General features: G+C 42.3%; 1 protein-coding gene and 1 long non-coding RNA gene across 5 annotated transcripts in view; one reads left to right on the top strand and one right to left on the bottom strand.

Annotated features, from left to right (window-relative positions):
• CLUAP1 (clusterin associated protein 1) overlaps positions 1 to 21330 on the bottom strand; it is a 69458-nt gene that overhangs the window by 28146 nt on the left and 19982 nt on the right. For all 4 annotated transcript variants that reach the window (XM_030482887.1, XM_030482886.1, XM_030482888.1 and 1 more), the window contains 3 exons: positions 20552 to 20635; positions 18354 to 18487; positions 17175 to 17316 (listed from right to left, as the gene is read on the bottom strand). In XM_030482887.1, coding sequence (XP_030338747.1) covers positions 17175 to 17316; positions 18354 to 18487; positions 20552 to 20635 — 360 coding nt within the window. The remainder of the gene's footprint in view (positions 1 to 17174; positions 17317 to 18353; positions 18488 to 20551; positions 20636 to 21330) is intronic.
• Positions 1034 to 9789, top strand: LOC115606627. Its single transcript, XR_003990948.1, has 3 exons — positions 1034 to 1113; positions 2639 to 2641; positions 9777 to 9789. It is a non-coding gene; the product is annotated as an uncharacterized LOC115606627 (long non-coding RNA).

Genomic DNA, 21330 nt, shown 5'->3' with positions numbered 1-21330 from the left:
AAATCTGCTTTGGTCAACCATGCAAATTGTTGGCCATACAAACCCTCCAGCACTAACAGAGACAATGGCTCCACAGATGCTACTGATTGCTTGGGACTGTAGAAATAACACCACAAAACTGAAGCAGGCATGACAGCTTTCAGGACTATACAGCAGAGAGGTCACAATGTCAAATCACACTGAAAGGGACATTCCTGCAGCTACTTGCACAATAGAAACTACTGAACCCTCAGAAGTGATGGGTATATATTCTGCAGGGAGAAGCTAATTCAATCTGCAAGAACAAGGAAGGCAAAGACACAAGCATGTTTTTATAACTTGTTCCATGTAGATTCAGAAAATTTTAAATACCCTGTTTAGGAAACTGCTCTTCTTTATGAATTCCTTCTGTAGGGAACAAATGACAGTGAGGACAGAAGAGTGTGACCCATGATGAAAGGAAAGGGAAGATGCAAGCATGCTGCGGACAGTGCAGTTACGGGAAGTGGGCCCATAAAGGTTACCTGCCTCCTCTCCATCTATGCTGTTGACCACGATACAAGTGACCTCCATATAGCAGCAATACATCCACACAGAGCCTGCAAATCTGCACAGCTCAGTTCCATTGAGAAGGGTAACCATTGCAATGACTAACATCTTCCATCCCCTTCAGTGTTAGCAAAGCCTTTAAAGACTGATGGAAGTTGAAAAGAATTTGGACATGAGGCAAAATCTTCAGAGATTTCTAGTTACCAGTGTTTCCTTCAGCCTCTGCAGGTGTGGATCCCAATATTTTCTGACTGAGCTTCACAGTTACTACCTTCTTGATAGAATCATAGAATCCCAGGTTAGAAGGGACCTCAGGGATCATCTGGTCCAACCTTTCTAGGCAAAGCATGACCTACACTGGATGTCCCAGCATTCTGTCCAGCTGAATCTTAACTGTCCAACATTAGGGAATCCACCACTTCCCTGGGGAGATTATTCCAGTGGCTGGTTGTTCCCACTGAAGAATTTTCCTCTTGTGTCCAGCCCCAGGACTAATTAACATCACCCCTCCTCTTTTTTCATGTGACTCCTTGTACAAAGGGAGTCTCCATCTTCTTTGTAGCCACCCTTTAAATACTGGAACATGTTACTTTCCATACCTCTTCTTCCCTACCTTGTTTCTCCCAGTCAGTCATAAGATTTAAAGATTTAAACAAGTGATTTAAACAAGTCTTGCCCCTGCCCCACCAAACATTTAGCATACAGCCTTGCCATTGCTATGTCTTTGGGACAAATGGGCTAAGCAAGGGATCAGCCATCTGAACACCAACTCCACCGGCTTTTGCAGCCCACACAGTGCATATGGCAAAGAAAACCTACAGGGAGGAAAAAAGAAAGGATGTTTCCCAAATGTCATGGGGACAAATTAATTTCTAAAATGTTCACAGACCAGTGAAATAATGGGGACAGATATAATCACTGCCTAACACTGTAATTCCAGGCACATGTTAAAACAGCTGAAGCTGGCAATCCAAATCCATCAAATAAGCAGTCACCCTGTCTTGCACCCTGGGCCCTTGCCCCTTCCCTTCCATTACTCTCCCGTCCTGGTGGAAGCATTTGTGCAGCGACACAAAAGAAACCTGATGAAAACTAATCCATTAGAACAAAATTAAGGCAGGGAGACTCTCCACTGCAGTTGAGCATGGGGCTACACAAATTCCTGACTGGCACAATGGAGGATGGGATGTTGCAGCCATGGGAAAAACAGCAGCAGTAAGAAGATGAGCTACTGTTTGTTTCAGCTTCTGGGCTGGTTTATGGACCTAAAATACAGGAGAAATTAAGTCTAAGAAAATGCTTTAACCATACAGATGAGCCACTTTTCCCCCTTTCTTCTAGCCTCTTACCTGTGGTGCTGCCAGCACCTCAGCTGATCTCAGAGCAAGTCAGCCCGGAGATTTAACCAGCAGGAAAAATGCTGATTTTCTACTGGTTTAGGTTTCTGAATAATTCGATGCATGGTCAGTCAAATGCTGCAGCCAGCCCAAGGGAGCTGCTGAGACTGTACATCGTTTAGCTGTGCTGCCAGGCTACACCCTGCAAGAGCTTAGCAAATACTGCAGCAACAAAACGGTTTTAAAAGGGCAGCCTCAAGGCAGTTGGAACCAGGATAGCAACAGTCAAGTGCTGTTTACAGTCCTTAACAAGGAAGATCTTCAAAGGAGGGGGCAGAAGCAATGGCAGATCATCTATCTAGCAAGTAAAATTTGTCATGTCATTTTTTACAGTTACATAGGCACCTAAAAGAATCTGTAGAGCAATCTTAGAGCTGTTAAATTAGTGAAAGAACTACAACAGCTTTATTGGTTTCAGACTTTAGGTTTAAAGCTAACGGCAACTTTTAAACAGTTGAGTCAGTGGCAGCTTCAGCTTCTCTTTCTGCCTGCTGCTTTTAGTGATGGCAATCATGAGGCTGCATCTTCTGACTTGACTGGCTTCCACCTCGGCTGCAGACACCACTCCCCACACTTCGCAGTCTCTTAACACAATGGGTTTATATCAGCCCAGCGAAAGCAAGACCATGCTAATCAGAGATGTCTTTCTGGTTTAGGCTGGCCCGTTCTGCATGACCCAGCGCTTCTGAAATGTGACTAGGGAGAAAGCTGAGGGTGTGATAGAGCGTAACACCAGAGATGCTCTTTCAACACATAACATTGCACAAGGGACTAGCTCTGCATGGGACAGCAGTCATGTTTTGTGCATGGAGTGGCAGGCTGACAGCTCCAGGAAACACAAGCCATGGCCTTGACCTCATGAAGCACCTGTGGGGAAGGGGCTGAGTGCCTCAGGATGTGGTATGAGCAGGAGCCAACATCCCAGCACCCTGCTCAGTCTTTCCAATAAGCAAACAAGACTGAAATGCTGCAGGCAAACATGATGCGTATCTTACTCTACAAGCAAACTTTACTCAAAGTGGCAGCATACACTGGGGAATCACAGAGCCAAATTAACAGAATTAAAGTGCCCATTAACACAAAACCAGAGCAAACTGCCCCAGAGTGGGCTCCCAGGCCTTGGAGCACACCAGAGATTGAGGCTGAAAATCCTGCTTTAGAGGCAGATAGGTCTCTACTGAAATGGAACCTTTCCTCCTGTGTTTCATATGCTATGTAGCCTTTTCTAGGTGTAAACCTGCCCTCTAACGAGTAACCAAATCAATCACTCTGCAGACTTAGAGCAGACAGCCCAGTGAAACAGGCAGCAAGGCAGGACTTGTTGCTAACACTTAGACCCCCCCAGAACAACCGCAGTTCTGAGGGACCTCCAGAAGCCCCCAGCACAACCTCCTGCTCAAAGCAGGATCAGCAATGGGATCAGACCACAGTGCTCGGGGCTTGAGCTAGTGGGGTCTTCAAAACCTCCAAGGAGAGTGACCAATAAACCTGTCTGGGCAAATCTGTTCTGATACCTGACTATCCAAATGGTGGAAAAGCTTCCTTTTATCAAGTCAGAACTATTTTCCATCCCTAGTATAATCTGTCCACGTCTTTCAGGATAAGGCTTTAGTCACCCAGTTGTCTCACCAGCTTTCCATAGCAGGTACCTCACCTTGTGACACTTAAACAAATGGTCTCTGTAGCAACAGGAAATAAAGAATCCTTTTCTTGAGATACTAGGACAGACAAAAGCTGTTCAAACAAGTACATTTCACCCGTGTTTATAATCAACTGTGCTTTTTTCACACCCATTTTCTGTCCAATTCAGCAAATACATTACCTGTCTTCTACAGCACACTGACTGCACTAAAGACAAATGTACAGGTTTTGTAGAATGGAGTTTGAATGAGCACAACACAGATATTCTGCATTTCAAATCTACGTTAACTGGCAAAGCAGTTGGATTTCCATGTCCTATTTGAGTCTGAAAGTCTTTGGAAAATAGCAATAAAACACCACACATGGCTGTTTGGCAGAATATTTTAGTATCATCTACACTTTGTTCTAAGACGTAAAACGTAAGGTGTGAATTCCTACAGCAGGGTGAATGGGAGTTGGCTTGGAAAATCCTTCTACGGAAAGCTATATAAAAGCAGAGCCTGAGAAATTCATTTATTGACTATTTACTATAATGTCTTTAAGAGAAGGAGGACTGAACAGCATGCAATTACAACTACACGCAAACTACACAACCACATGCAGGGACTGGGGTGGGGGGTATCGGTTGGGGTGTTTTGGTTTTTAAACAGAAACCAATGTGCCACCATGGAGAATATTGCCAAGCCAAAGACCCCCACCCAGACAGCTCTGCCACTGACTCAGTGTTTGCCTTAGGCCAAGCAATCCAAATTTGAGGAAGGCACATGGTTCCTTGACTGCTAGTGCTTTATGATATACCTAATGCTGCTCAGGATTGGTCTAAACAGTAAAATCAAGTTGCTGAAATCATGAGCTTGAAAACAGTTCTGTCCCTGCAGATTGCAAAGCAGCAAGTCCAACGGCTCAAAACCAGAAAGAACAAAAATTATGCAGTACTTAATCATTTAAAACATCTTGGGTCGGCTTTGGTATTGGTTTTTTGGTTGTTTTTTGTTTTTTTTTTAAAGTTAACCTCAAAGTTCTGTTGGGGAAGTTGTGGAGAGAACACTAGTGGGATTTTGAACACAAAGAACTTATGCCCTGCAGCCAGTTGGCAGACAACATGGTTACCACTAAATAGAAAGAAAGGGAAAGAACAGGGAAAATACAACTGGACAAGTGGAGCTTGGTGATTTTTTTTTGGTTCAGATGCTAGCATTTCAGGTTTTTGCCTAGGCTATTCCTTCTGTCCTTCTGGGGACATCCTCCCACCCCAGAAGTTTCTCTAGATGTCTCTACGTATAACCTCCTCACCTTAGTAAGAGAAAATAATGTTTCCTTCTGGTTTTGTTTTGGTTTTTCCCCAGTGATTTGCTAGATAACAGCCATAATCCTATTGCTCTGTAGTGCACTTAAAGGGAACCAATTTGATGATGGATTGAACCACTGCATCTTCACCTGCCTGTTAATCTCAGCAGCTGATTCTTACTTTGTTATAGAACAAAGCAGCTGAGATTAGCTCTTGCTACACACACAGAATGACATTTGTTTTCCATAATAGAGCCTTGCCACTCATTCAGCAAGGGTGAGATATAAGGAGGAGAAATTGCGCAGTGAACAGAGAATGTGACAGTACTCTTAATAAGAGAAAGCTTGCTAGGTACAACAGGAAGGTAAGCAAACACAGCACTGAGGTTGCATAGCTAAAGTTCATGATAGCATGAGGTACCAACCTACCTGCAGCTCTTTAAGAATAGAAAATGACACTTTCTATCATGCTGAACTACTATTAAATTGAACTACTATCAAATACCTCACCCTAAATTCATGTCTAGTTTTATGATTTGAATTTGAACATGGCTACAGTTATGCTTGACTGAAAGTGACTGCAATGCTACAGGTTTTGTTCCTTTTCATTCTGTTGAGGAATGAAGAGGCAAGCTCCATCTCAAAAAGTAGAGCAGAAGAATCTTTACCAACAGGCTTGCTGAGCTATGAGGAGGGCTTCAAGCTAGGTCTGTCAGGGAATTATAGAATCCCAGACTGGTTTGGGTTGGAAGGGACCTTAAAGCTCATCCAGTTCCAACCCCCTGCCACGGGCAGGGACACCTTCCACTAGAGCAGGTTGCTCCAAGCCCCTGTGTCCAACCTGGCCTTGAACACTGCCAGGGATGGGGCAGCCACAGCTGCTCTGGGCAACCTGTGCCAGCGCCTCAGCACCCTCACAGGGAAGAGCTTCTGCCTAAAAGAGCTCATCTTAATCTCCTCTTTTCCAGATATTCTAGGGATGATGACAGCCTGACAAGAAATGGGGGCACTGGTACATTCTTGTGCAGGTAGCACAGCAAGGTCCCATCTCAATTCCCTGAACACAAGTACATACTTCATAGGGAACAAAACAGGAGGGATTAGAAGGTGCATAGCTTTGATCCCATTGGAATTACAGAAGTATGATGAGAGAGCTTCCATGTTTGGCAGGTTGTGCTAGGTGGAGATAGGCACTCTAGAAAGGGCTGGGCTGGGAAGCGAGGAGGAAGGGCTGCTCCCTCTGCAAATGAGCAGCCTGAATGTGTTGAACATTGCCTTCCAATAGGTGACCAGCCCTTGGAGTGCTTATGATTAAGGATCAGAGGACAAACTCCTGACCAACACAGATCATGCCACATAAACTAATACTAGTTTTTATTTTGAACTTTTAAATACTTGTTGTTAGCAGAACATCTCACTTCACTAAAAAAGCAAAACCAGAAGTCACAGCTAGCACTATTACCAGAGGGGTCCTCTGGTTTCCCATTTCTTGTCTACAATCATTTGACCAGGACTTTTGTTTCCTACAAAAGTTACCAAAATTGAAAATTAAAAGAATTCCTTCCCATATGACATGATGTTGCATTCACTAAATAGTGTGGAAGCGCAGGGAAGCTTAGAGCCAGTGATAAAGCAGCACACTCACCTTCGGGCACAGAGATAGATTCTGCATCTAGAAGTTATTCTTCTTTGACTGATGATGCCATCTCAGTAATTACAAAGTGCTGTCACTGTGATAGAGCTTTCTGATGAATAGGGAAGCAGCAAACTCCTCCCAGACCCCAGTATTAAGTACAGTGCTTCGGAGAATGTGGCCTCAAGAGGCACTGCTGCAACTAGAGAGTCCTGCACCAGCAAAGAAAACATGAATTTGCTCTAGCAGATTCTCTGGATCCCTCACCAAGGTTCATACTAATCAATACTTTACTTTTACAGACATTTGTGCATCTTTGCTGTTTCGGCCTGAGGAGCTTCTGAAAGCCATTACCACTGGCCATTTAAACTTTTTTAGAGGTCATCCTTCCAGTGGATGAGCACACATCAAATGAATTGAAAACCATCATACCCCATTATAAGACCATCTATCTCCTCCTTGTTCTCATTATTCCCATTTTCTCCCTCACTTTCATGTGCTGAAACAGTCATCCCCCTCTCACATTAACAGACCTTTTACAGCAATCACTTCTGTTGAAACACATATAAAGCATACTTGAGAGTATTTTATGCACTTAACTGACACTCATCAGAAATCCACCAACTGTTATCATCATGCTGGCACTACCAGTGTCACCAGTGGAAGCAGCTGGGGATTCATTTCTGCTGTAGTGTCATTATTTGAAATTATTAATTTGATTAATTGTCCTTCTTCAGTGAATGGCTTTTTTTATCTTGACACTCTTCCTCTGTCCCAGCTAGCCATTACCTGTCAATGATGCATCTATTCTCAAAAGAATCCAATTATTTCAAAAAATAGCAAATCTTACATTACTTTCCAACACGACTCTGCCTTTCCAGGTTATTCTTTTCCTGTGTTAAACTCTGCTAACCTTCCATTTTGCTGCTGCTTGTGGCAGAATTGTTCACTAAGGGTCCTGTAATAGACACAGTAAAAGTACTTCAATAGATAGGGCAGTATGAGTCAGGCTGACAGAACAGCAGTTATCCAGGTGGAGCACCAAAGCCAACTTAGTAGGCTCAGAAGACCAAGCAGCATTCATGTTGGGCAGTTCACAGTACACAAGCACCACAGAATGTAGCATCTTCCCCCAGGAAATTCTGACATACCAACTCCAGTGGTTACATTTATCAAAATAAACAAGTAGATCTGTTAGATCACACCTGGAGTGAACTTTCATCAACAAAGGTCACAAAAATACCCCAAAAGTTTCTTGCAAAGTTCACCTTTTCAAAGGAGTACATGTTAATTAACTGAAATTCATTTATACTATCATGAAAATACAGAAAACAGATAAAATGATTTGTAATATATCCTAAAGGAAAGCTAGCATAGTAAAAAAACCTAGCAGGGGTACTTATGACGATTTTGTTTTGGGGAGAAGCCTCTAGGAAGGTAAAATGCTATCAGGGATCTGGGAAAGAGCAGCAGGGAACAGGGTGCTCAGCTGAGCCTTTGCACGGGACCATGAGAGTGCAGATGGCAGAGACAGGAAAAGATGCAGTTTAGGGCTTGGGATACCTACACTGATGCTGTTCTAACATAGCACCTTTTAATGATACCACACTCAGGCTACATGAAGCCAGACAGCAAAGCGTATTCAGAAAATGCTCTTCAAGTAATACAAAAACACAACCCACAGCATGTATTTGAAAATTAAATTGGTTTAACATTTCTCACATAACGTCTTCCTAATGATTCCATCATTACTTATCAAGTCCTGACTGCAGTACCTCCAGCTCACACACAGCACTACCCACTTTTCACAGAACAGATAAATTGGAGTTGGAAGTGAAGAGCACACTTGATAACCTGAAGTTGAGAGATAGCATCCTGAGGTTTGAGGTAGATCAGTGACTGTTCCTCTTGAACAAGCAGACCGCACATGAAGGGCTCACCCAGATTCGAATGCTTTCCCTTTGGGAACTCAAAAGGAAGGGACTAAACAAAGAGCAAATTAGCTCTGGGGGATAAATTCCACCTTGGCAATTGTTTGCTCTTGCACTATGAAATGGGTTTCCTGACTAGGGTGCCATATTCACGCTTTGTTTGAACTCTCTTTGCTACAGCTCTCCCCTCTTATCCTCATCAAGTAAACAAGTAAGTCACCCAGTGTCATGTTTCTTGAGCAACTTCTGCTGCAGTACAAAAGCTTTCTCCACAGGTTGCTCTGCTTTGTGTGCCTACACATTACAAGTTTTCATTATAGTGGTCAAACAGTAAAAAGCTTGCCCAAAGAGGCTGTGCGGTCCATGTGCTTGGAGACTTCCAGGACTGGACTAAAGTCTTGAGCAATGTGGTCTGATGCCATAGCTGACTTTGCTTTGAACAGAATTAATCTGTGAATATGTGACCAAGAAAGCAGATTTAAAGTTTAGTTATGTTGACTGGGTTTCTATTTAAAAAGAAATAACCAACCCAAAACTTTCCACCTCAGATACTACTCTCCACTGTTGTACTGTACTTGTTCGGGGCTCTGTATTAGGATACATGGCAATTCCAGGAATTTGACATAAGCTACGTGAAAGCTCCCAGAAAGGATATCAGTCCAGGTCTGTGCAACCTTACCCCCTTCACTATGAGCTCTGCCAGTCTGGAGTCAACTCTGTCTCTGACGAGCTTAAGGCTTCAAACCTTCCTTTACTCCATGACCTTCTCTCCCCTTTCTCTCTGAAGCTCCCATGATTAGGACCCCTTCTTGCCAGCACCCTATTTTCATCACTTCCTGGGCCAGCCAGTTCTCCCTCACACCTACCTGTGCCCTTTGGACAGCATGGATCACTTCTTTTCGGATTGGTGTAACTTCTCCCTCAAGTGCTCAAGGCCAGGTTGGACGGGGCTTGGAGCAACTGGGTCTAGCGGAAGGTGTCCCTGCCCATGGCAGGGGGTTGGAACTGGATGAGCTTTAAGGTCCCTTCCAACCCAAACCATTCCATGAGTCTATGACTCTATGGCTACCTCCATTCATTGAACAATAATGGGAAAGAGGCACAGAAATACAGAGAATCCTGCATAAAAACCAGATGGTGTGTACCAAATGCTTGTGCTGAACTGCTTTTCCAACACTGCTCCTAGCGCACACTTTGCTGGGCCACTGATGAGAGCTGCCTTCATTATTCACCTAAATTGGGCCACTTTGAGAGTGAGAAGTTTCGCATTGTCATGATTCACCCCAACAAGTACCAGTATAAATGGTTAAAGCAGCACAGGGATCCTGCCTGCAGGTACATCTAGCATGTGTACACTAGGTTAAGGTTTTCCTTTCAGATTCAGCAAGATTCAGATTCAATAAAGCTGGCTGGAGGCTTGAAGTCAAAGGCCCCAGGAAGAGGTAAGAAACACTCCTGAACCATCCCAGAATCACAGGTGAGAGCCAAGTGACAGAACATCAGAGGAAACGCAGCACTGAGCACCCCACTGGGGATTTATATGACTGTCTATGACAGGGCATAGCTCAAGATGATCATGACAAGACAGAAGACAAAAGGATTGGTAAGACACTGGCAAAGACTGCAACATGAGACACAGGCAGCAAGTCGAGATCACAGGCCTTTAAATCATCTGCCAGCACTGAGTGAGAGAAATTTATACAGAGCTACCAAAAAAGAAAAAAAAAAGAAGAAAAAAGACCCAGACTAACATCTTCTGCCCAGAATTTTTCAGTTAAAATGCTTTCATACAAGAACCTTCAAGTCAGCACTAACACTCAGGAATTCACTACTGCCTAAAATAACGTGACGGAGGATAGACTTTATCCTGCAAATCAAAGATATAATGCAACTTTACCATAACAACTCCTCTCCATTTTTCCTATTCACTTTTGTGGAAGGTATGAATTAAAATGACTCAATAACAGCTCATTAAGCATTCCCTTTATGTATTATATTTTATTGTACCAAGTGTACAAACGATATTGGTTGGTTGTGTGATTTATTGGAATTAATGTACAATTCCGTAATGTAAACCTGAGGTCAGTTTGCAGTGTCTGAAGAAATTATCACCCAAATTACTACTAATTGGAAGTTAGTAGTCACAGCTGTGCCTGTTCACCACCAGAAAGCAGTCACTGTCACATCACTGCTAGAATCTAACATCAGAATTATCCTCTCCCTGTGTCACAGGTAGCACAAACACTTCAGTGTTCAAAGGGGAGTCAAGATTAATCACTCTTTTCAAGGAGAGTGTTTATTACATTAAAGAGTAGTTGTTCTTGGTGAACTTGATGGTTCCAGGAATTGCAAACAGAATCTATTGCCTTCCATCTTCAGATCAATTAGCTCCAATACAGCACAGGGTTCTTGTAGCAAAGAATCTTGTGGCTGACGCACACTTCAGTTTTTTTCTTATTTCCCACCAGTCAAGTCCCAAATTAAAAGGCAGCAACAGGAAGCATCTCTCTGAAGTCTTGTTAGAGCCCTAGCACAGGAATTGGAAACCTGTTTGTTATTTTTATAGCTTGAAAACATTTGCATTCCTTGTTCCTGCTCCCCAGGACGGTGCTCTACCTACCAGCTTAGAAGGCTGGGATAAAATTAATTTTAAATATCTCATTGTGGTGAGTTAGAGAAGAAGAAAGTAAAGGTGACTAACGATGCAGACACCTCTCATTGGAAAGGGGATGGCAAGCACTGTTTCTAGGACTGGCCACATGTATCAGGCTACTAATCTTTAATACAAAATGAGGAGGTAACCAGAGATGGTTGCCTACTCAAGCAATGATCTACAACATCAGGTTTCACCTGATCAGATAGTATCTGATTTCAGTTTGTGAAAATCACTCACGGATTTCCAAGCTACACTGTCAGTGAGAGCCACTACATCTCATACTTCACAGAAGCAATTGCTGGCATGATGGAGAAAGTCACCCTGACTTAGCACACTGCAACACTTAGTAGATACTCTCCCTGTGTTCCTTCCCCAACCACAGAGCATTTCACATATACCAGAATTAGCACAGTTTTACGACAGCAGCAAGAAAGAACTAGACTGAGTAGCCTGCACAGGGAGTTCATATCCAAGCATAGCACCAAGCCATGATGCACAAGGAACCTCTTCACCTCTTCTGATCAGCAGTTTATGGGCTGCTGAAGCAGAACAGGAACGTTTCCACTGCTCAGAAAAACCTACAAGTGATGGTTAGAGTTTAAAAAAAAGAAAATCTTGTGCAAAGCAAGTTTGTTCACTCCTCTGGCACCTCAGATGTCAAGATAATCCTGACAAATCCTGGATCTTTGATCACTGAGTTGACTAATCTGATTGAGATCAATTGAGCTGATCTCAGCTGGTTTCATTTCCCAAAATGTCTTCCTCTAGCTTTTAAGGGGAGACAGTATCACCAAAGCACCAGGAGCAGGTATGCCCAGAACTGCTTCAGGGCATATAGAGGTACCTCCAGAGTCTCAGTCTAGTTGCCATGGTATTGGCAGATTTTTACTTCAGTGGAGTGAATACATGCAGCAACACTTCCATCTTTTCAACACACTCTTCACATGCCCTCCCACCTTTCCCCTATCTCCATCATCTCCTTTTGCGTGCCCACCATTTCTCAGGCCAGCAGTTTCTCCTATGCTCCATTGCCCCTATTCTCCCCCTGTGCATTCCCTTCCTCCTCCTTTATTTTCCCCACATTTCTCATTATGGGATTTGTGTGTCTCAGTGCACCAATGCTGTCATACTTGTAACACCACACCAAATGCCAAAACAGAAGCAATCAACAATTAAGATGCCTGTGCTTACTTTTACATCTGATATTCAATATAATTCAGCAACATTGGACCAGGAGTGCTCTCCTGGTACCTACAAAAATGTTACCAAGCAATCATAATTCAAATGTACATTAGCTAGGAGATTAAAGACTGAAACCAACCACTTTTCACATTAACCTTCTGCCTGGCTGTTTCAGTAAGCAGACATCACAATGGGAACATCCAGATTTAGTATTTCAAATGGAATAGCTCAATACAAAAAGACATGAAAAGCAGCAGAGCCAAGAAGTATCTCAGTGCGCCAGAACTCAGGTATCCCTATTATGTGTATATTCAGAATAGTGCATTTACTTCAGGTATGGAGCTCTGATTAAAAAAAACATTAGTTTAATAAAGAGGGAATTTTACTTGGGGAGGGTAGGTTGCAAAGGGGAAGTCACAATACAAAGGGAAAGTCTGTTTAGTTGGCTTTTCCTTGCTTGATTGTGATGGACTGCTTACTGGTAGTAGTATCATAATGATGAAGGATAGTTTAGGCAATGCCAAACTAAAGAAAATGACACAGTGGCTTTGAACATCCTCTTCTGCATGTCCACCACTTCATGGTATTCCTTAGTTGAGATTTCACAGCACCAGCACAAAAGCAGTCTTAAAATACCTTACGAGAAAGTGGCTGAAGAAGAAAGTACTTCAGGGATGTCCTCTGAAAAGCACAAGAAAGAATAAGCACATTCTGTCTAGAGAAAAGGCAAATGCTGAAGGATATTGCCAAGTTATTCTGGCACTACACAAGCTAGTTTCAAAAACACCTTTTTGAACTATATTAGTCTGTGTTGTCCTTTAAAAGATAGGCATTCATGTATAGCCCATTGTGAATTTCAACCCCCAAATCTAAAACCCCTGAAACTCTGTTTTTTAGAGCAGCCCAAATTCTAATAGCTTTCATGTCTAAACATCAGAAACAATTTAATCTTAAAACCAGGATAAAAATTAATGAAGCATGCTGAATCTTTCTACAAAGTAGAGATATAGGAACAAATCTTTGAGGAGACATAGCACATAAATCTCTGTTTCTGCACAGAAAGGCAAAAAGATGGATTAATTCCATAAGCAGCATAAGAGAACAGAAACAGAATAAAAGAGGTGGCTGAAAATGAAAAAAGGGAACTGCAAAGACCAAAGACCCTTACTTAAATTCCTTGGCTCCAGTAACAAGTAGTGCATGACAGTTTGTCAATAAGTGTGAGAAACCCACTCAAAGGAGGAGTCATGTGAGGACTTCTGACATCTCCACAAATGAGAGTCGATAAGAGACAAATAATTCCATATTTTTCACACATTTCAAAGTGCTCCCACATCACTTGGGCAGGGGCTCTGCAGGTGGTAATTTCATCAACCATTAACTGTGCAATTCTGGCAATTCATTTGGGTCAGACTCAGCACTTAGCCTTTAAGTTCCTTTTAACCCCAAGAGAGATTTCTCCATCCAGTGCCTGGCAGGAGACTCTTGCCAACTGCTTTTCAACCCCAGCTCCGTATTATTCTGGACACTGGGAGGCAGAGGGAACAGGAAGCTCAGGACAACAGCAGGAGCTACACAGCTCTCCTCTCCAGTCCACCTAGAACGTGAAAGAACAAAGCAAACCAATCCACACAACCAATCAGCATTGCAGCACTGGAGTGCTTCAACAGCTCAATGGCACTTAATTACAATTGTGTCCTCGGGTACAATCTTTAAATCACTTTTCTCATTAGGAAGCACACTCTGGCCCAGGTCATTAGCTATGCAACGTCAGCAGGGTACCAAAACAACTTGGAGTCCAAGTGCACTAGAGATTAGTCTTGTTATTCAGCAAGTCTCTCAATCAGAACAAAAACTCCTCCTGAAAAATGCATCTAGTGAAGGGAAGTGGTCCAGGAACCAGCCCTCAGTTCTGCACAGCACACGGAGTACTGGATTAATCTGATTACACTGCTGGTGCTTTTTTCTGGCAAGCTATTTAACAAAACACAGAGCAACGATAGAAGAGCTGACTCTCACTTCTACTACAAAAGATAATTAAGATTTGTTTGGTGGAACAAAAGACAAATCAGGGTTGAAAAAAATCAACATAATTTTCAGTGTTTTTTGACAATCTGTCTATTAGAATGTAATTATCCTCTTTTCTCCTCTGTTGATTCTGAAAATGACACCAGATGATAAACTTCAGGACAACATGCAGCTTCATTTTGGAGCAAACTGCTATTTTTTTCAAGCATGTAATAAACAACTCACAGTTTTGCTTCACCAACAAGTAGCCAAAGGTGATGAAGCACCACCTGCAAAGCAAATCAAGACTGACAGACGAAGTGAAACACCCTGGTCTTCCAGGTGGGCAAGAGACTCATCTGAAATGGATTAAACAGTGTGCCAACAAAATAAAAAGTAAAATTCCACTGGTTGGGAAATCAGAGTGCACCAACGAGTCTCTTGGTTTAGTTGAGACACAGATTCTTCATCCCCATCCAAGTGCTGGAGCCTGATTTTGAGCACTGACATTTCACTGTGACTTTAAATAAGAGTCTGGACTCCAGCACTCCAGAAAATCTGGCTGTAAGAGACATGCAAAAATCCCTCTTCTTCCAAAGCAACAGCTTCTGCAACAAAGCAGTCATGGCTACTTGGGTCACTGCTGCCCACAAAGAGATGGTTAGAGTCTCATCCTTTAAATACTCTATGTATTTTCAGATGTGCCAGGTTTCTGTTCTTGATCCGCATGCTCGTCTCTCCAGTTTTAAAGAACAACTGTCAAATGTATCTTTCCCTACCCTCACCCCCCCTTTTTATTTTTGGTTTTCCCAAACATTCCCTAATGAAAAGATTTAATGGACTAACAAAAGGGAAGCAAAATGAAATGATGTCAGGGTCCTTTCAGGGTTAAGCTCAAGCTCTAGAATTAGACTGACTTGACAGGTAAACTTCATGCTGGTTTAAGCTAACACAATGTATTTAACAGATATAGGGCTTTATGCTTTTAGTATAAAACACATCTTAAAGATGTTTCCAGTTCTGATGCCTGCTAATGCTACTGCATATAACAAGTGCTAGAAGTGTGCAGAGAAAACCACACATCTCTGTCACAAGCATTTATGCTCTTTAATTCTGCATGATGCTGAAGCATTGTTACCTGCTCATCCTAGTAGATGAAAAGCCAAACCATATGAGTAAATTTCCAGGTGTCTCACGTAAAGAAGGAGAAAAAGGAACAGAAAAAGTGCTGTCTGTATTCTAATCACAGGCACAGGCCCTGAGGAACAAAGGCTTTTTCTTCGTCTTACTATCTTTTAACAAAAATCCCCCGAAGAGGTGCACACTTTACTCACTTTGTGAATTTATAAACAGTTTCAGGTAGCTCAGTTCAAAACATTTTTACTTTAGGTATTAAGTCTCAAAGGCATTTGAACAGAAGGGAAAAATCAGGTTTTAGGCTGCATTTCAAGATTATGATTTAATTGAGGACTTTGGCCATAGATATGGGGAAGAACTAGGACATTATAAAACAAGACACATGAAAACACCAAGCTGATTAGAAATATGTGAAATAATGTCTACAGAAATAGTGCTTATAAAAAGAGAGGATTAATGGGAAATTGGTTCACAAGTTGTTGAATGCCCACATTATCTTTTAAAAAACAGAGTTATGAATATTTTAAAGGAGAACACTAAAAAACTTGGGTCATAGAATCCCAGACTGGTTTGGGTTGGAAAGAACCTTGAAGCTCTTCCAGTTCCAACCCCCGGCCACGGGCAGGGACACCTTCCACTAGAGCAGGTTGCTCCAAGCCCCTGCGTCCAGCCTGGCCTTGAACACTGCCAGGAATGGGGCAGTCACAGCTTCTCTGGGCAACCTGTGCCAGCGCCTCAGCGCTCTCACAGGGAAGAACTTCTGCCTAAGAGCTCATCTCAATCTCCCCTCTGGCAGGTTAAAGCCAAACTACTCTGTTTACACACCAGTGGACACACATAGACATGGCAAAAGCAAAACATGCAGTCATAGCCAGAGAGAAGGAACATTATGCACAGCTCTCCCACATTTCTGCCAGGAACAAGGGTAAGTTGGGTTAACAAAATAAAACCTGATCTGCATATGAAAGATAGGACGATCAGAAGGAGGAAGCACTGGTTAACTCCAGGTGTAGCACACCCACTGGTATGAAGGTCCAATGGGAGATCATTCACTGAAACAGGTTTTCAGTGAAGAACAGAAGATTCACTGGGTAATGACTGTGAGAGGGATGAAAAGACAAACAAGGAAAACATGAAGCTACAGGAAGCTAGATAAAAGGTTGGCATGGAGCAAGAGGAGATACACATGTGGATTATCCAGCAGGATACAAAATAGAGAATCTCACGGAACTGATGCAGTTCAGCAAGTCAGAATATAGAATTTCTGCCAAACAACACTGAAGCCTGTGTGAGAGAGAATTCCACCATATCTGAGCTTTTCACTGACACTTTTTGCTGTTCTCATTGAAGAGGACACCTATGGGGAAATTTAAGACCCTTGTGCTGAGAAACCCTTATACATCAGTTGTTGGCAGACCATAAAAAATAAGCTCCTAATAACTCTTACAACATACATCGTATGTAGCAAAAGGAAGACTAGAAATGATGAAAACATTATTCACGAACAAGAAACATCAAGTGAAAATGAGTTGGGGGAGTCATAGACTGGAAAGGGGCACCACTACACTGGTTTAGCTTCACAAACTCGAAAAACTAAGCCCTCTTGTCCAAGAGCAGTCACACTTACTGGCTTGTCAGTAACCTGCCAGTCACTCAGAGCTGGCTCTACAACCAGTAATGTGCTGCTTTGGTGAAGGGTTATTAAAACACTTTCTGTTATAAGGCCAAGAACTACAGGACCTACAGTCTTGCTGAGCATTTCTGAGCTGTCTTACCTCAAACATCTCTTGCTCTGTCCGTCGATGATCATCCAGGAGCTGCTCCAGGTAGGTCAGATTACGGAACTTTTCTAGGTAACTACTGTACTGCTTCTGCAGTTGCTCCTCAATTTTCTCATACTCATCCATAAAAGCAGGTCTGGAGAGAACAAGCACAAAGTAGTCAGTGAACTATTGATCTGTACGAGTAGAAATCTGAAAGAAGCATTTTCAGGTTTGCTGCTTCCTTTCCACATCTACTAAACCAGTCTAAAAGGACTTTTTGTTTTTAGGGTTCCACACTACTTCAGAAACTAAAAGCATAAGACAAAAAAAAAACCACCACCAAAAAACCCACCTCAGTAAACTCTCCTGCAAAAATTACACATAGCAAAGGAAAGGTTATTGTGCACCCACTGCCATTTCCTTTCAAACAGGCAGAAAGGTACCATTTAGCAGGCAAATCAAAGCTAATTTATCCTGCTGTTCCATGACTCCAAAAAAATAGCTTGTAGCGTGGCTGGAACATCACCTACTTTGATGGAGACTTACTTGCTACAAAATCATGCTGTGTCATTAAAAGTGCAACTAGAGTTGACACCTGTAAGTGGTGATGTCCTTATACTAGGGAGCTAACTGTTGCACCCCAAAGAACACTGTGTCTGCTTAATGCTTTACATCTACCCAATACACTTCCCCCAAAGCATTCCTGATCAAAACATGTGTATGGATCAACGTCATTCCTTCCACCATTCATTTTTCTAATATTTCCTTGGGTTTTGGGTTTTGGTTTTTTTTCATATTAGGTCAAAACCAGAGCATGATCTCTTTATGCAATCAGAGACTATATAAACCTGCAGTTTAATTCAGGGCAAGAAATCAACCCAAAGTGTGAATCTCACCATCTTCATTTCATGGCAGGCAGTGTAACTGCTTGGAGCAACACATCCTAACAAAGGATGTGTAATGAACCCAACTCTGGCCACTTTTAACAGCCCTGAAATTCTGATTTCAGATACACTGTAACAGAGAAATGAACAGTTACAATCCAGACTGGGCATTTCTGGAGAAGAGAATTTCTCTCTCCCACAAGAAATCATCCCAGTGTCATTACAGACCTCACTCCTCACTGCTCTAAGCAGTAACAATGCACAGTCCCACCACTGATGCAGTAGATAAGCAGTTCCTAATCTTTACCGCACACTTTGTAGAGTCTGGAGCCTCTTCTGGCTTCTTTCCAGTTCCAATTTCCGTTTTTCAATCTTGGCTTCCAAATTGGCTTCATCTAAAGCCACATTATTCAACATATCTTTAGTCTTTTGGACTTCTTCCTAAAAGAGAAGGATGGTGAACCGTGGCTTGCACTAGAATAATTAGAATTATCTTTAAGATGTGGAACATTCTTCTGTAGAATCTCGCATCTCATGTTATCAAATAATATTCTAACAATGAGCTAGAACATAAACTGAGCAGGCAATGGAAACCGAAAATTCTCTGTGGCCAGGACAGCGATTGAGCTAACTGGACATTTATAAAATCTAAATGTCTGATTTTTTTATTTTTTTTTCCCCCATTCTTAAAGAAGAAAAGATAAAAACCACCCACAGCTTGCCCTGGGCTTTAACCATTAACTTTCCCTTCTCACTGAAAAAGCAGTAAAAGACAGGGAGAAACCTCCTCATAAAAGTCTGACAGATACATAAGATCATCTCTTGATGTGTAGTATCTGAATAAACACAGATGAGAAATGCATTTATTTCTTGGTACTACTTGGTAGGGAATTTTGGGTTTCCATCTTTTTTCTTCTTTTTTTTTTTTTTTTTTTGTCTTCAAAATAAAGGTCACTTTTATGAAGAAATGACTCCAAATATCTTCATCCTTTTCTAAGTGTTGCTTTATCCAGCTTTTCAGAATCTGGGAAGCATCCCTAACGTTACAACACATGCTACAGAAATCAGGCGGGGGATGTGGGAATATTCCAGTTTATTAGAACAAGCTGTGTACATTCAGTGTGCTTATGCTCAGGAAACCATGGGCAACTTTTGAGCGAGAGGGAGGATATGCACTTGCTGAAATTCCAGCAGTAACTTGTAGGTGCTGCTCAGCTATAATATGTCATTTCATTAACAGGTCCAAAACTAACCCAGCTGAGGTATGTGTTTGCCATTTCCCAAGAAGCAAACTGCTCTACTATGCTGCTGTTGGTTTAATAGCGCCGCTGTGTAGAATTGCAATGCACATTAACATTTATAATTGGTAGAGACTGTGAGTAGGAGCAGACACGTAAGGAAAGATCGCCTGGAGTATCTATTGATTATGCATTAGCTGTTTAAATGTGGAACTCCACTTCCCGTAATTATACAATTGGATTGGATATAGTTTGCAGTTAAATAACTTCTAATAATCACTAGGATTTAATTAACCACCACAGTTGCACAGTGGCTGAGTGCAGCTAATGGCTCAGAAACACAGGAACCCAAGCACTGGAGCAAGGAAAGTGTTGCCAACAACTGGGACGGACAGAAGGTCCTCCAAAAGGAGGCACTGGCATGGCTCTAATCAGCATAGTGCCAGTTCTCACCCCTTGGCAGTTCAGCTATCTTGCTTCCAGAGCCCAACTTCACAACTCCAGAGGTACCAGCACAGTTTGAGTTACCAAGTACACCCCTTGCAGCCCTGACTCTGCAAAGTTCACATAGCTTAGACAATGTAGGTGAGATGGAGATTTCTGCGCTGATTTAGGCAGTTTTTATCCCTCCTGTAGAGCTTCTGGGGCTACCACTGAGCTCCTAACAGAGGAGGGAATAGGACTAGAATGTGTTTTCTCTCAAGAGGCCAAGGAAGGCCAAGTGCAGCTCTCTGATGCACCAACTGGAGGAATATTTCAGCATGTTATATTCAGCACCGTTATACAGTGCAATAGTGACAGCAGAGCAGGTCTTAACATTCTCCTAGATGCTGCTGCTAGCATCCTTCACCCTTTCTGCTGCAGGCTGTAACTTCTGACTGCCAGCTCACAGCCATCACTGTGCTGATACCTCTTGACTTTGCCAGGAAAGCTATTAGTTTCCATTAACATGCTTGTTCACTTTGAGCACAACCAGTTTCCAAAATGAACCATGAGGACCATCAGTAACTGTACGCATTACACCATGACACAAGCCACCATCACAGACTGATCTCTGCCTTGCTGATGTTACCAAAAGAACAAAGTCATGAACTGAAGCGCAAAATTAACCATTAACTAACTAGGTGCAGCACTACTTGGTCCAGCCGGCTAAAGGTGATTTGTCCTTTGGTGCTTTTAACCCTAGGCTGTCAAACAAAAACAGCTATGTTCTTCCTACAGCAGAGGAATAATAGTTTTGCAACTAAATAAGTATCATTTTGCTTACCAGAACACAGTTAATGGCAATTTTCATCACCTTCTCAGCCTCATTTATCTCCAAAGGTCTGGCAATAGATTCTGCTCTTGCTTCCTATGAAATAAAAAAACACCAATATATTTAAACATTACGCAAAGGAACTAGTATATGCAGAACTGAGGGTGGTCAAGCAACAATGACTGTCTGCATAGTAAATGGAGGAGGATTTAGTATTTATTCACCAAGGCTCAGACGATTTAGAGAACAGGAGATGACGAAAAAGTCAGTTAAGTGAGGCTGAAATTAACACTGAGCAATTAAGGCATCTTTTCAAAGCAAGGTAAGCGCTACTGTCTGAACTGCAAGTATTCTTGAATGCAGATGTTTGGAGCCTGTGCTGGTTATTACATGTTGAGCAAGGTATGCAACATTGCCTAGAAGATTTCATCATCTTTACACTATGGCCCATGAAAACAATAGCGTAGGTAGATGAGTGCAGTGCCACAAAAACTGGGGAGCACAAGCACTGTGAACCCATCTAACACAGCCAGGAGGCTGGGACAGTCAGCAGGTGCCTCCTATACCCATAAGCAATGAGATGATGCAGATGTCTGGGCTTCTCTGATTCTGATAACCTAGAGGTTCAGACTCCTCAAAAGAACACAAAACCAAAAAACAGTGATTCTTGTTGAAATAGAATCATAGAACGGTTTGGGTTGGAAAGGACCTTAAGATCTTCTAGTTCCAACTCCTCTGACATAGGCAGGGACACCACACACTAAACCATGTCACCCAAATCTCCACCCAGC

Source organism: Strigops habroptila, chromosome 4 (assembly GCF_004027225.2).
Source record: "Strigops habroptila isolate Jane chromosome 4, bStrHab1.2.pri, whole genome shotgun sequence".
NCBI lineage: Eukaryota > Metazoa > Chordata > Aves > Psittaciformes > Psittacidae > Strigops > Strigops habroptila.
The sequence above is the reverse complement of the archived record's forward strand: the minus strand, read 5'-3'. Positions and strand labels throughout refer to the sequence as shown.